Here is a 16,707-nt window from a genome sequence, read left to right as displayed (position 1 = left end):
AGGGGGTTAGTGACCATTGGGGGAGTCCGGGGAGGTCATCCCCGATTCCCTCCAGTGGTCATCTGGGCACTTGGAGCACTTTTTTGGGACTTGTTCGTGAAAAAAAAGGGTCCAAAAAAAGTGACCCAAAATCGCAGTAAAAACGCCTTTTTTTCGATTATCAGCTAAAGACGCCCATCTCTCCTCAGCTGATAACTACGCCCCAGTTCCGCCTCCGACACACCCCCGTCAACTTTATTCGTTTCCGCGACGGAGTGCAGATGGAAACGCCCAAAATCGGTTTTCAATTATACCGATTTGGGCGCCTTTGCGAGACAAACGTCTATCTCCCGATTTAGGTCGCACTATAGGCGTTTTTCTCTTTCGAAAATAAGCTGGATAGTAACATAGTAGATGACGGCAGAAAAAGACCTGCACGGTCCATCCAGTCTGCCCAACAAGATAAACTCACATGTGCTACTTTTTGTGTATACCTTACCTTGATTTGTACCTGTCCTTTTCAGGGCACAGACCGTATAAGTCTGCCCAGCAGTATCCCCGCCTCCCAACCACCAGCCCCGCCTCCCACCACTGGTTCTGGCACAGACCGTATAAGTCTGCCCAGCACTATCCCCGCCTCCCAACCACCAGTCCCGCCTCCCACCACCGGCTCTGGCACAGACCGTATAAGTCTGCCCAGCACCATCTCCGTCTCCCACCACCAGCTTTGCCACCCAATCTCGTCTAAGCTCTTTAGGATCCATTCCTTCTGAGCAGGATTGCTTTATGTTTATCCCACGCATGTTTGAATTCCGTTACCGTTTTCGTTTCCACCACCTCCCGCGGGAGGGCATTCCAAGCATCCACTACTCTCTCCGTGAAAAAATACTTCCTGACATTTTTCTTGAGTCTGCCCCCCTTCAATCTCATTTCATGTCCTCTCGTTCTACTGCCTTCGCATCTCCGGAAAAGGTTAGTTTGCAGATTAATACCTTTCAAATATTTGAACGTCTGTATCATATCACCCCTGTTTCTCCTTTCCTCCAGAGTATACATGTTCAGGTCCGCAAGTCTCTCCTCATACATCTTGTAACGCAAATCCCATACCATTCTCGTAGCTTTTCTTTGCACCGCTTCAATTCTTTTTACATCCTTAACAAGATAAGGCCTCCAGAACTGAACACAATACTCCAGGTGGGGCCTCACCAATGACTTATACAGGGGCATCAACACCCCCTTTCTTCTGCTGGTCACACCTCTCTGTATACAGCCTAACAACCTTCTAGCTAGGGCCACCGCCTTGTCACACTGTTTCGTGGCCTTCAAATCCTCAGATACTATCACCCCAAGATCCCTCTCCCCATCCGTACCTATCAGACTCTCCCCGCCTAACACATACGTCTCCTGTGGATTTCTACTCCCTAAGGCTTCTAACATTTGTATATAGACTCTTCAAATTGTGTTTTTTCCTTGCATCTACAAGCTGTTTAGAAGTTGGCAGGGATAATTTGCATCGTTTACTCTGCTCTCCTCTTAAATACTCCTGGCTTTCTTTCACCATTGTTGAATCCTCTGTATTGAATTTCCTAAATGTCCTGTTTCAATAGTGTCATTCAAGGACACTCCTATCCATGCGCTTCTGGGTGACTAACAGCTTCTCCTACCCCCTTCCATTTTAATTTAAAAGCTACTTTATCTCTTTTTTAAATGTTAGTGCCAGCAGCCTTGTTTCATCCTGGTTAAGGTGGAGTCCTTCCTTTCGGAAGGCTCTCACTTCCCCAGAATGTTGCCTAGTTCCTAACAAATCTGAATCCCTCTTCCCTGCACCATTGTCTCAACCACGCATTGAGACTTCGTAGCTCTGCCTGCATTTTGGTCCTGTGCATGGAACGAGGAGCATTTCTGAAAATGCAGTTCAGTAGACCTTTCCTCCAGGCTTATCAAAAACACTTTAAAAACAAATTTTACCAGTTGATGTCTGGAAAAGTGAAGTTTAATAAAAGGTAAAAGAAGGGTAGTTAGTTGAAAGTAAATTGTGAGGGTTTCTGGGGTGCCTGTTCATTCTTATTTATAATTCCCCAAATCTGTATAACCTTTCCAATATAGTGCACCAAAAAAAGGAAAAAGCAACCTTACTACTACTACTACTACTACTATTTAGCATTTCTTACATGTGCAACGAAGGCAAAAAAAAAATAGGGATGGACAATTGGCCTTCCAGAAGAAAAATGGCTCAAGGAAATGGTGTAACTCTATTTATTAGCAGCATCAACCACATGAAGACTCAGTATATATGGAGCATTCCTACTTTTTTTTTTGTCAACCTTTTCTATCGCCAGAAGTCTACGTGTTGTGTGTGAATAGATTTTAATATATTTAAACTCTGTATAGGGCATGGAAACATGATATTAATTGTACATGCTTGTGGTATTAGTCATCATGAGAAACTGGTATTTTAGCTGCTTTCAGAAGCAATGTTTATTGTACACATGAGTCTGTAACAAGCTGTGCAGTCACTCCCCAGCCTGAGCCGTTCTTTCCTTGCTCTTTCCCTCCCTCACTTACAGAGCATCAGAATTGTTGGAGCTGTCCCCACCTGCACACCTGAAATGTTTAAATGCCAGAAACAAGCCATGGCTGCTGAGGGTGGATTGCTCAACAGGGCTGGCATGCAGACTAACTCAGCCATGCCTCAGGGACACGCCTCTCTCACCTAGCCTTCTTTAGCAAGAGATTCCAGATAGAAGGAAACACAAGCCCATGCAGATTAAATAAAAGGGACCTTTCTTGAGAGAGGTATTTCAGTACAAGGAATTGCAAGTTTAGGAGGAAGTTGTAAAAGTTCTGGCTTTTGAAGTGCATGTGGGTGTGTTTTTCTCTCCCTCTCTCACACAGATACACTTACACACACACATACTGCTCAGATACAAGATGTCTGTGTGGCATTTCTATTGTATTATACTAGTTTTCAGTCAGGATATAAAAGACAGAAAATGTTCCAAGGTATTGGCACTATATTAATTTATTTAGATTTAGTTCATATCTTTTTAGTAGTAGCTCAAAAAATAAATTAAGAGTTTTATAACAGCTTAGAAGTGAGATACATAATTTGGGAGTTTTTCTGGATGCAGATCTCAATTGACTATCATGCTGCAGAGGAGTGGAATGTAGGAGTTTCATATAATCACAAAATTTAAACTGGATTAGCAAGGCTGATCTGTGCTACAGTAAGTCACTTAACCCACATTGCCACAGGTACAAAATAAGTACCTGTATATAGTGTATATAATATATAATAATTTGCATTTAGTAATTATACAAATAATAACTTGAAAATCACACCATAGTAAAAAAAAAGAAGAAACTTCTGCTGATGAAGCAGTAATATATGCTTCTTAGTCCATAAAGAGGAAGAAGAGAGGCAAGGAGAAAATGAAATTAAGAATAAACAAAAGGGAAAATTGTCCACAATGATCCTTTCACTCCACAGATCTCTCCTAAGAAACGACGTGAGTCTGTGCCGACAGATCTGGTTTAACCTAGCTCAAAAGGTAGCACTAATTGAAATTTACCTCCTATAGACTGAACTCGTTGCCTGTACGTTGGAAATCTTTCTTCTCTTCTGAGTAGTTTTTATAAAGTCTGGAAAGACTCAAATCTTGTCGCCCACAAATTCAGCATTTCTGTACTGAAAAAAAATCAGTTGTTATAGTTTTTAGTGTATTAAATTTGCTATACCGCATAAAGTACAAAAGATCACAGCTGTTTACAACAAAATGGCAAAAAACAAGCAAACCAACAGACAACAAAAACCAGAGCTCCATTAAAAGTAGGGTAGAATGAAGAAGAAACACATTTCCCCTAGTTTATGGACAAATTTGAATTTCGTTACCGTTTTCATCTCTACCAACTCCTGGTGGAGGGCATTCCAGGTATCTAAAAACATAAGAGTAGCCATACTGGGCCGGACCAATGGTCCATCTAGCCCAGTATCCTGTTTCCAACAGTGGCCAAGCCAGGTCACAAGTAACTGGCAGAAACCCGAGTGTTGTTCTATCTATTTTCAACAATAATGGATTCCTTTCAACTATAATGGGTTCCTTTACGCATCTACATCAGTCATTCCCAAACCTGGTCCTGGAAGCACTACCACCCTCTCAGTAGAAAAATATTTCCTGGCATTATTCCTGTGTCTGCCCCCTTTCAATTTCAATTCATGCCCTCTAGTTCTACCACCTTCCCATCTCTGGAAAAGATTGTTTGCAAAGTAGTACTGTTCAAATATCTGAATGTCTGTATCATATCACCCCTGTTTCTTCTTTCCGCCAGTATATACATGTTTAGGTCAACATGAGGCTTACCAGACTGTAGTTTCCCACTTCTTCCCTGTGTCCACTTTTGTGAAGAGGGGACCGCATCAGCTCATCTCCAATCCCTTGTTACCTATCCCATCTCTAAAAATCTATTAAATAAATCCTTAAGAGGTCCCGCCAGGACTTCTTTGAGTTCCCTCAGTACCCTGGGATGTATCCCATCTGGCCCCATAGCTTTGTCCACTTTCCAATTTTCAAGCTGTTTATAAATGCTTTCTTCTGTGAACAATACAATATCTACTCCATTCCCAGATATACCCTCTGCCACTGACTGTGGTCCTTCTCCAGGATTTTCTTCCATGAACACTGAAGAAAATTATTTGTTTAGCACATTCGCTTTATCCTCATTGCTCTCCATATATCGATTCTCAGTATCTTTCAGTCTTGCAATTCGATTCCTGTTTTTTCTTCTTCCCCAATATATCTATAAAAAGGTCTTATCACCTCTCTTTACCTCTTTAGCCATTTTTTCTTCTGGGAATTTCCCTCTTCACTTCTTTGAGCTTAATCCAGTAATGTTTTCCTTGATCTTCTCGTTAAGTTCTTTTGTATTTCTTGAATGAAACCTCTTTTGCCCTTATTTTTTCAGACACTTGTTTGGAGAACCATAAATGTTTCCTGTTTCTCTTGTTTTTGTTTACTTTCCTTGTGGAAAGATCGGTTACCATTTTTATAGCAATTTTCAGCTTGGACCACTGCACTTTCACTTCTCCATTTCCTACCCCTGCCATCTTCTCTTTCTTCAAGCATTCCACCATTTTATCAAAATCAGTATATCTGAAACTTTGAGTTTTGTTCGTCCGCACTCTGCTTTTGCCCTTACATCAAACCATATCATGTGATGATCACTATTACCTAGGTGGGCACCCACACAGACATCGGAAACACTTCCTCCATTTGTGAGCACTAGATCCAACATCGACCCTTCCCTCGTGGGTCGACGTTGGATCTAGTACACTTTGACAGGCATCCACAATCTCTCTACTTCTTTCTGATTCTGCCAACGGAATGTTCCAATCCACATCGGGTAAGTTGGAATCCCCCAACAATAGCACCTCCCCTTTCATGCCAAGCTTATGAACATCTTCCATCAGGTCCTTGCCCAGAGGTCTGTAGATAACACCCTTGTGGATACAGATTCCATCTTCTCTTTCCAGGATGATCCATATAACTTCTTCCTTTCCCCAGGTACCCTGCATTTCACCCGCTCTGATACTGTTTTTCACATGCAACTCCACTCCACCTCTTCGGCCTTCCCTATCCCTTCTAAAAAGACTATAGCCCAGTATGGTCGCATCCCATTTATGGGAATCATTGAACCATTTCTCTGTAATAGCAACAATATCCAAGTTTTCCTCAACATCAGTGCTTGCAGATCTTGAACTTTCCTACTTAGACTATGAGCTTGTGTGTTCATTGCTTTCCATGTGCTAATTGAGTTAGGATGCTTTTCTTTACATGACCTTTCCCTCTGACATCAGGTTTTTTGTGGGGGTGATTTTCTGAATTCCTTTGTTTCCTTTTGTCACTCCCACCCTCTAGTTTAAATGTCTAGAAACATAGTGCTTGAATTTCTCCCCAAGGATCCTTTTTTTTCTGTCACCAAAAGATGGAGCCCATCATTACAGTACAGCCCATGATTTTGCCATATACTGCACCATCCTTCTATGTATCTGAATTCTTCTTCCTTACACCAAGCTTTGAGCCACCTATTGAATTTCTCTGTTTTAGGTAGTCTCTCTTCTCCCTTCCCACATGTAGAAATAACTTCAGAAAAAGTCACAGTGCGAACCAAAGCCCTCAGTCCCTCCCCAACCTTCTGGAATGTTCTCTGTGTTCTAAACTTGTTATTGCTGGCCAGGTCATTTGTCAGGTTGAAGCCAGAGATATAGTGTGTAATCCCTGTCCCTAGGGAGGGGAAACACTTCAGCCCTTTGGGCTGAAAAAATAAGAGAGACAATTAGACTTAGTTGTACGCGCAAACAGTAAAAATCTTTATTGGTATATCACTAAGCCAAATACAAAATAATTGTTCTCTGTGGAGCAAGTTGTCACACAGCAAAGCCAGACGTAAACACTGAATAACAAAGTTTGCTCACTAACACCTTTCTTAGCCATCGCATATATACCATTTGTAAGTTTCGTTTTCTCCCAAATCATGTGTTTCTCCTAAACTAAAATCATAAAGTAGCCTGTGCCATATATGGATGTTCCTGTATTATATCAGTCTCTCCTGATGTGTGTGCACATACACACTCTGTGGCCATTGGCTAATTAGTTATCAGTACAGCGTGTAGTTAGTCACAGAGCAGCTAATACATATTACAATCCCCTTGAGTCCTCTCTCCCCAACACTTAAACATTGTGGACATTTTAGGCTCACTGTATCCTCAGTCTCTCACCACCTCCCAAGGTTATATCCACCTTATATGAAAGGCAAGGTCTCAGCTCCAGCCAAATGTGCATCCTTGAAATGTCATTCCTCCATTCCTGAGAAAGCACTATATGTTACAAAGATGCTAACTTATTAGGCTAACTTGTGAGAACCAAACAGAGCAATGTAAAGGCTTTTGTAACAGGCCTAGCATAGGAAGGAATATACAATAGTAACTTAGAGGCTAGCACCCCTGAAAGTGAAAATATATATTTTTTTAATCTTGTTTTTTTTTTAATGGATAGATAGAGATAAATCGAGCAGATAAGAGAGATATTAAGAGAAGGAAGTACAGGTAAAAAAAAGTAATTACAAGCTGAAATCAAACCAAACATTTTGAAAATTCTCTGCCAGCCCTCTGCATGCACAAATCCAAGTTATGGTGTTCTCCTGGTAAATCTTGAACCAGGATCTACAGACACGCCCTTAATGGCACACAGACTATACAATTGAGCCTAATTAATTAGCTAGAAATCACATGCACTCTACAATGGAATGCAGTTACAAAGCAGTTTGATAATAAAAAAATAGCTCACCCTGGAGAGTTTTCAGTAGCAGAAGTCACTCAGTATTTTGGAAAAGCACTTGATGATAAATTTGATAGACTTACCTAACAGCGACCAAGATGCAGCAGATTCTTAACAGAATATTCTAGCTATATTGGAAAAACTGAATGTCACATTATGCTGGAGGAGGAAGAGGTGCACAAAATGGCTCTGGTGGTTAAGGCCTCACTACAACAGCATGAGCATAAATTAGAGGATCTTGAGAATCGATTCCATAAATATATTCTTCCTTTCTTTGAGGGTACCAGAAACAGTAAGTGACCATAAATTGTGGTTGACTTGTTAGAGAATTAGCTATCACAGGTTTAGCCACTGGTTGACTCTGTGGGCCTAGTAAAGACTGAGAGAGCAATATGCTTGAGCCAAAAGTGTGATGATGTTATTTATCCATGAGTCGTTATTGTAAAATTCTGAAAATTGCGCACAAAGCCAAACTGTTACATCGTTGTAAAGTACAGAGCTCCTTATTATATGACAACAAGCCTGTGCAAATGTTTAAGGATTATTTGGCCAAATTCACAGCTATGAAAAGAAAGTTCTTAATTTATAACATATTTATAAATGATCTGGAAATTGGTTCGACAAGTGAGGGAGTATCGATATTTGGTGCTTCCCAGCATATCTTTATGGGCATGACGATTTTCACCAATATCTCGGGAAGAGATGGGATAATTAGTGTTTGTATAATCAACAGCATCTTGATGACTCAATCTTATTCTGTTTTGCAGATATGACAAGCATTGTATTGTCCAAGAAATTATTGTCTAAAAACACAGTTGAAGAGGGATAAAATAAAATTTATTGCAAAAAGGTGTGCCTTTTTGCAGATGACACAAAAATAGCCAATAGAGTGGATACTCTGGAGGGAATAGAAACGATGAGAAGGGATCTCCAAACCTTAGAAGAATGGTCGAGGGTCTGGCAGTTAAAATTTAATTACTTAATACAAGGAAACCGCTCTGCCTATTTTGTTATTTAGTTTTTATCTTGCTGTGAATCTTCTACTGTGTCTAATTTGATTATTTTAAAACAGTGCTCAGGTGTTACATATTACTCCGGTCACGTATCTCTTAGTAATATGTTATAGCCCACATCATTGCACCATGGTTCTCCTCTCCTCCTTATTTGCTTAAACCTCTTTATCTTATTTTTGTGTATTTATATTCAGCACACTGTCCCGTTTTATTAATGTAATGATGAATGCACTTATCTTAGGGCTGGTTTTCTCTTGCGCTAATGATGATGTGGTTGTTGCTCCAGAGTAACTACGTTGAATGTTGAATTCATGACCCTTTTCCCGTGTCACCATTTATAAACCGTTCAACTCTAATCCAGCAGAAATCACTTGCAATAAAGACTAGTTTAAGCTTAATGGATGCCTGGGCATTGGCATTCAAACTCAACAAGGAAAAAACTCACTGCCTTATTCTCACCACAAAACAAACTTCCCTTCATCCATAAAAACCCCGGAACATACTCTCCCAATATCGGACAAACTGAAGATTCTTGGAATTACTATTGACACCAACCTAACCCTGGAGAGCCAAGCCTCTGCCACCATGAAGAAAATATTCCATGCAATGTGGAAACTCAAACGGATCAAGCAATTCTTCCCAAGGGAAACTTTCCGTAACATAATTCAAACAATGGTACTATCACATGTTGACTACTGTAACGCCGTATATACGGGATGCAAAGAACAGATCTTAAGGAAACTCCAGACCGCGCAGAACACGGCAGCTAGACTCATTTTCGGAAAGACAAGATTCAAAAGTGCTAAACCCCTACGCTAACTACTACACTGGCTACCAATCAAGGAACGGATAGCCTTCAAGATTTGCACTCTGGTCCACAAAATAATCCATGGCCTGGCCCCAACCTACATGACCAAACTTATTGACTTACCAACTAGAAACATCATCGAATCATCAAGAACGTTTCTAAACCTGCATTACCCAAACTGTGAAGGACTAAAATACAAATCAACATATGCATCCAGCTTTTCCTACATTTGCACCCAGCTCTGGAACGCATTACCTAGAAACATTAGAACTGTGAACACCCATCTTAAATTTCGAAAAGACCTCAAGACTCACCTCTTCCGGAAAGCCTACCCAGCAGACCCGAACTAATTCATGAACAATGCATCACATCTATCGAACTAAGAAATGAACAATACCCTTCCACATAATCATATTACTTCAAACAATATGAATTTTACCACTCCAGTTATAATTAAGTGTACTTTTATCCTTATCCTACTCTGTATTGCTCACTATAAGCTGTAGTCCCATCCCCGGAGACTTATCAGCCTCATTGGTATTACTTCTCTCTATATGCTACTATCAGGCTTATTTTCGAAAGAGAAGGACACCCATCTTTTGACACAAATTGGAAGGTGGGCATCCTTCTCCCAGGTTCACCCAAATCGGCATAATCGAAAGCCAATTTTGGGCGTCCCCAACTGCTTTCCATCACGGGGATGACCAAAGTTCCCCGGAGGTGTGTCGGAGGCATAGTGAAGGCGGGACTTGGGTGTGCCTAACACATGGGCATACTCAACCCATAATCGAAAAAAGAAGGGCGTCCCTGATGAGCACTTGGACGACTTTACTTGGTTCGTTTTTTGTTACGACCAAGCCACGAAAAGGTGCCCGAACTGACCAAATGACCACCAAAGGGAATCGGGGATGACCTCCCCTTACTCTCCCAGTGGTCACTAACCCCCTCCCACCCTCAAAAAACATCTTTAAAAATATTATGTGCCAGCCTCAAATGTCATGCAGTAGTATGCAGGTCCCTGGAGCAGTTTTAGTGGGTGCAGTGCACTTTAGGCAGGCGGACCCAGGCCCATCCCCCCCACCTACCTTTTACACTTGTGGTGATAAATGTGAGCCCTCCAAAACCCACCACAAACCCACTGTACCCATATCTAGGTGCCCCCCTTCACCCATAAGGGCTATGGTAGTGGTGTACAGTTGTGGGTAGTGGGTTTTGGGGGGGTTGGGGGGCTCAGCACACAAGGTAAGGGAGCTATGCACCTGGGAGCAATTTGTGATGTCCACTAAAGGGTGCCCAGTTGGTGTCCTGGCATGTCAGGGGGACCAGTGCACTACAAATGCTGGCTCCTCCTACGACCAATGGGCTTGGATTTGGTTGTTTCTGAGATGGGTGTCCTCAGTTTCCATTATCGCCGAAAATCAGAAACAACCAAGTGTAAGGACGACCATCTCTAAGGTCAACCTAAATTTCCAGATTTGGGCGTCCCCGACCGTATTATCAAAACGAAAGATGAACATCCATCTTGTTTCGATAATACGAGTTTCCCCACGCCTTCATCGGGACGTCCTGCAAGTACGTCCTCAGAAAAATTTGGGCGTCCCTTTTGATTATACCCCTCTATATATTCATCCCAGAGTTGTATTCTCTTTTCCGGAACATTTTCAGCTTCCTTTCACCTACTGTTACTCTATTTTCCACTCTGTATATATTCCTGGAGTTGGTACTCTCCTCTCTGGAACCTGTAAGCCACATTGAGCCTACTGCTATGTGGGGAAATGTGGGATACAAATGTAATAAATAAATAAAATATGGCTTATCCAGTCTATCCATCCATGCCATTCTCTCTTTCTAACACTTCCTTAAAGATCCTATGTGCTTGTCCCAAGCTCTTTTGAATTCAGATACTGTTTTCATCTCCACCACTTCCACTATGAGGCAGTTCCACAAATTCACTACCCTTTCCGTGAAGTATTTCCTTAAGTTACTTCTGAGTCTATCCCCTTTCATCTTCATCGTATGCCCTTCTTGGTCCAGAGCTTCCTTTCAATTCAAAGAGGCTCACCTCCTGCGTGTTTATGCCACATAGGTATTTAAATGTCTTTATCATATCTCCCCTCTCCTGCTTTTCTTGAAAAGAATACGTACAGTATTGTGATCTTTAAGTCTGTCTGTCCCAATATGCTTTATGATGAAGACTACTGGCCATTTTAATAGCCACCCTCTGGACCGACTTCATCCTGTTTATATCTTTTTGAATGTGTGGTCTTCAGATTTGTACACAATATTCTAAATAAGGTCTCACCAGAGTTTTATTTAGGCACATCATCACCTCTTTTTTCCTACTAGCCATTCCTCTCCCTATGCATCCAAGAATCCTTCTAGCTTTCGCTTTTTCTACCTGTTTTGGCCACCTTAAGATAATCACATACAATCACACCCAAGTCCCACTCTTCTTAAATTCACAAAAATTGTTCACCCTCTAAACTATACTGTTCCCTCGGGTTTTTGCAGCCCAAATGCATGATTGTGCATTTTAGCATTAAATCTAAGCTACCAAATTCAAGGCTATTCTCTAGCTTCGCTAAGTCCTTCCTTATGTTATCCACAACTTCAGGGGTGTCTATCCTATTGCAGATTTTGGTATCGTCCGCAAAGAAGTAAATGTTACCAGACAGCCCTTCAGCAATATCACTTACAAAATGTTCAAAAGAACTGGCCCTTTTGGCGGAGGGCTGCCTAATAAGGGCCTGACTGCTCAGGATGTTCATGTAGCTACCATACCTCACTTCTGTTCATAATCCTGCCTCTTTCTCTTCAGGTCAAGAGTTATTTATTTATTTATTTATTTTTAATTTTATAAAGGTCTTTATTGAGCATTGACATAAATACATATCAGATATCAATCCAAACATCAACATAAATAAAGCATAAAATAGTACTAAACTTACACCAACCCTCTGGATCATCATAAGGTCAAGAGTTATTTTATCAAAAACGCAAAGCACCATAATAGCTGAGTTCCACACCCCCAAAGTCGGGCCCTAAGTATCCTTCCAGCACCTAGCAATGCCCATTTTAGCAGCCATAATTAATAGATGAGCAACCCACTTTGGAATGCCCTCCTCCAGCGGCTTGGGGAATGAGTCCCAATAAACACGCTAATCTGTTATCCGCAAGAATTAATCTTGTACAACAAAGCTGGTTCAAAGGAAATAAGAAAATATGACAATAATCATCCACTATATAAAAAAAAAGAAAATAATTCAGCTCAAGTCCATAATAATAGGAGATCCAACTCAATTGGAGGAATATTAAGGAAATAAAAAAGGAAAGGAAAGGCAAATCTCTGCATGTTTAAGGACAATGACATAGCCATAATCAACTAATTAAATCCTACTAACAGCCCCCTCCCCTTGGGCTAGCACAGAGTTTGTCATGGAAGCCAAAAGCACAGACAGGTGAACAGGATCCCAAAATATATACTTATTGGAGTGATGTTGGACATCACACTTACAGGGAAATTTTGAGGCCCCTAATTGTAAGACTCCAGGCCAAAGCAATAAGAATTGTCTCATTTTCTGTATTTCTCATGAAACATCAGGAAATAGCATTACTTTTGCTCTTAAAAACTCCTTCTCCTTACTTTTGAAATACTGTTTCAACATCAGATCCCTGTTGGCCATATCAGTAAAAGTCACCACTAATGTTCCACACAAAGACAGTATTCCAGAGTCTGTAGCTGCTGCACCAGCAGTTTCCAAAGAGTCAGCTGTTAAATCCTCTAATTTGGCTGTATTTTTGCCTTTTTGTAGAAGGCAGATAACTTTAACAACAGATAGTATAGCTTCAGGAACAAGTTTCGGTATCTGCACACAATATCTTTTAAACATTTCTTTTGGCCATACGTTTTGCTCAAATGGAAAATTCACCAATCTTAAATTCACACTTCTAAAGTTTTACATTGAATCCATCTTTAACTTAATTGCCTTTATATCAGAAACCATATTTGCTTGCAAAGACTGCATCTGAGAAAGTGTGCCACTTCTTGATGTTTTTCAACTGAAGTCTTTAACTGCTCTAGAGCAACATCATATTGAGCAACCTTATTCTCTAAACTCTGAACTTGTGGTGTAAGTTTCTGAACAACTGGCAACAAGGATTTTGCAAGATCCAATTTAGACAACCATGTAGCATCTAGAGTTATATCAGATGGCTTTTCTAGTAGAGTAGAAGGCAAAACTTCAGCTAGCTTTTTATCCTCTGTACTTAATACCGTTGCGACTGCTGAGTTTTCGGCTCCAAGATTCTCAGCCACTGCTAATTCTCCCACCAAGGGTTGCAATCTAGTCACAGTCTTGAAAGTCCTTCCAGCAGTGCTCTCTGGGGCAGCTGACATAAGTCTCCTTCACCCTGCTCCTCAGCAACAGCGACTCCTTCCAGGGATGCTCGCCGAACAAATTGAGCATGGGAACTAGTTGCACAAGACTGTAATGGCGGGTATCAATTGCCTAAGAGTCATTTCCCAGCAAAAGAGTTGCTCTAAGCCTCCTCCTATGCCCATCAGTCTCAACTGCCAAAGCTGTGGACTTCCACTATGCCCACCAGAACAATGAAAATAAGTGTCCATGGGATTCACAGTTGAAGCAGCACTTCCCCTTGCGTTTCACCATTTTAGGCAAAATTAAGAAGAGTCAGGTAGAAGCTATGCTGATGCATTCTACCATGCAGGTGCCATCTTGGATCCTCTGAGCCTGTAATGCTTTTCTAATGACATCACCTGTCTTTTTGATGTAATTTATACCCTGGTATGACAGTGTGCCATTGGTGTCATGCCTGTTTTGTCTAACTCTCCTATCTTATTTTTAGACTTCTGGCATTTGCATGCAGACAATTTAAAGAATTTTTTTTTATATTTATGTAGCAGTTGATGCTGAAAATTTGAAATAATTTGTTTCTGCAACAGGGAAGGGATTGCCTCATTAGGATCTTCCAGATATGTCCAAGTGACCCAAATTGGTCAGGATGCTGGGCTTGGTGGACCATTAGTTTGACCTAGAATGGTACTTCTGATGTTTTTATGATTCTGGTGCATCTGCTTGTCTTCAAAGAAAGTGGAGTTGCCTGCCTGAGAAAGTTCTCTAAAGACAGCAGTTCACCATCCACTTCACCTTCAGAGTCCTCTTGTTTCGGTCAGAGCTACAATAGCACAAGAAGGTCCTACACATGAGCAAATTTTAATCTTTATCAGAGAAGAGTGTTAAATTCATTCCATTCAGCACCACACACAATCGTGACCCACTTGTGATAGGTGAACTGCTGTATTCAGAGAATAGCTAACCATGACTTTTCTATCCTTGTCTCGAAGTTATAATTCTAGTACAGTTTTTCTTATTTTTCATCAGCAAGTCGCTAATAACTACAAATCACTTGTGATTGACTAGTTTGTGTGTGTGTTTTTTCTGTCAGAGTGCATCTGATGGGTTCTGGAAATCAGTGGCTACACACGTCCCACGGGAGCCTCATGAGATCCGCATTCTGAATCCATACTTCATTCAGGAAGCTGCGTTCACTTTCATCGGACTTCCTTTCAATAATGGCCTGATGGGCAGAGGGGTAAGCAGCTCACCGGCTGGAACTGCATCACACTCAGCTTGTCTGGACAAAGTCTGGTTTTATTTTCTCACACATGGCTAGTGGGCAGAAAGTTATTGCTGGTTGAGAGTGAAGTAGGACAATGGCAGTTAGTAGGCAATTCAGTATTTAGCGGAAATCAGTGTAGAGCAGGCTCTAGTGAAAGGGTTCATTTCTGCTCATGCTGTGTGAATTTACCATCAAGCTGTAAGGTTTCATATTTTTTAACTGCCTCTATCCTGCTGCATAGTGTAGAGGAATTGCTGAGCATAAAGGCAAGTAGTCTGTGTGATAACTCCTGAAAGGATGCAGTTTGTGGTTATCGATCAGATTATATAGGTGGTTAAGAAAAAACATTAGCTATGTAGTGGAATAATGCCATGGATGTGGTTGTCTTCTTTACCACTAGCAGAATCACCTTATGAATGGTACCCTGATTATTAGTAGTGTACCTAAACCAACTCCAAGTAAGTACCTGTGATCCTTAAGTCCCATTAAAATAGATGTCAGCATAAAACAAACTCTGTCATCCAGGAATAGCAAAGGTCCAGTGCTGTTCTTGTACTCTGCTGATGATTCAGGTCTTTATTTTGCACTGCTCTGGTGTTGTGGACTGCTAATATGAGGACAGAATTGTGCTATACAGGCCTGCACTGCTGGTAAAAATTCAGTGTTGTGTAGTTGATAACAGGTCCTATGTTATGCTGTGCTGTGCTACTGATACAGATCTATTTATTTCTAATTCTTATATACCATCTTTCCCATAAATACATAAGTATTTCCATACTGGGACAGACAGAAGGTCCATCAAGCCCAGCATCCTGTTTCCAACAGTGGCCAATCCAAGTCACAAGTACCTGGCAAGATCCCAAATAGTACAATACATTTTAAGCTGCTTATCCTAGAAATAAGTCTTTTGTCTGTCTGTCTGTCTTTCTTTCTTTATTTCTTTTCCCACATTTTGCCAATCAAATTGGGTTCAATGTGGATTTCAGATTATTATACTAACAATACAAATTAGTCAGTGAATACATCAGTATAAAAGGCTTATAGGGTTGAATTAAAATATGATTAAATAGAATGTGATAATTCATTTGAAAGAATAACATTATGAAGTGAAAAATAATGGAAATGGACACTTTGCGTTAGGATTCTTCCTTATTGGTGGGGGGGGGGGGGGGGGTCCATCAGTAAAAACATTTCTTAACAAGAAAGGTTTTTAAGGATTTCCCAAATTTAAAATAATTATGCTCTCATCTGACTAGTTTCAGGATGGAGTTCCACCATTTGGTACATTGGTAAGGGAACCCTGCCGTGAAAACTAATTTATACACCACTTTTTTGCAACTAGGATAATAAAGAGTTAAATAGTCTCTGGAACCAGGAAGAGGGTTATGTACGGGTAGATTAATTATAGGTTCCATATAATCTGCGGTTAACCGATATAGAGTTTTGAAAACAAATATGCAGAGTTAAGGCGATTAACTGGCAAAAGTACATATGAGAATGGAGTGGATATAGCACCGTTCACGGAAGAGAGTGTGTATGAACAACTTGAAAATCTAAAGGTGAGCAAAGCCGTGGAACCGAACGGGATCCACCCCAGGATATTGAGGGAGCTCAGAGAAGTTCTGGCGGGTCCTCTTAAAATTTGTTTAATAAATCCTTGGAGACGGGAGAGGTTCCATGGGATTGGAGAACAGCGGATGTGGTAATAGGGAAGAAGCTGGATACTACAGGCCGGTAAGCCTCACTTCGGTTATTGGAAAAGTAATGGAAGCGATGCTGAAGGAAAAGATAGTAAATTTCCTGGAAGCCAATAAGTTGCAAGATCCGAGTCAACATGGTTTTACCAAAGGTAAATCGTGCCAAACGAATCTCATTGAATTCTTTGACTGGGTGACCAGAGTATTGAATCATGGACGTGCTATAGACGTAATCT

General features: G+C 40.9%; 1 protein-coding gene across 1 annotated transcript in view; it reads left to right on the top strand.

Moving 5' to 3' along the window:
* LOC115458877 (CMP-N-acetylneuraminate-beta-1,4-galactoside alpha-2,3-sialyltransferase-like) overlaps window positions 1-16,707 on the top strand; it is a gene marked incomplete at both ends in the record, with an annotated part of 216,961 nt that overhangs the window by 165,922 nt on the left and 34,332 nt on the right. The window contains one exon of the mRNA XM_030188715.1: window positions 14,601-14,747. Coding sequence (XP_030044575.1) covers window positions 14,601-14,747 — 147 coding nt within the window. The remainder of the gene's footprint in view (window positions 1-14,600; window positions 14,748-16,707) is intronic.

This window comes from Microcaecilia unicolor, unplaced genomic scaffold, assembly GCF_901765095.1.
Source record: "Microcaecilia unicolor unplaced genomic scaffold, aMicUni1.1, whole genome shotgun sequence".
Lineage (NCBI taxonomy): Eukaryota > Metazoa > Chordata > Amphibia > Gymnophiona > Siphonopidae > Microcaecilia > Microcaecilia unicolor.
Note: the sequence above shows the minus strand (reverse complement) of the source record. Positions and strands in the feature narration are given on the sequence as shown.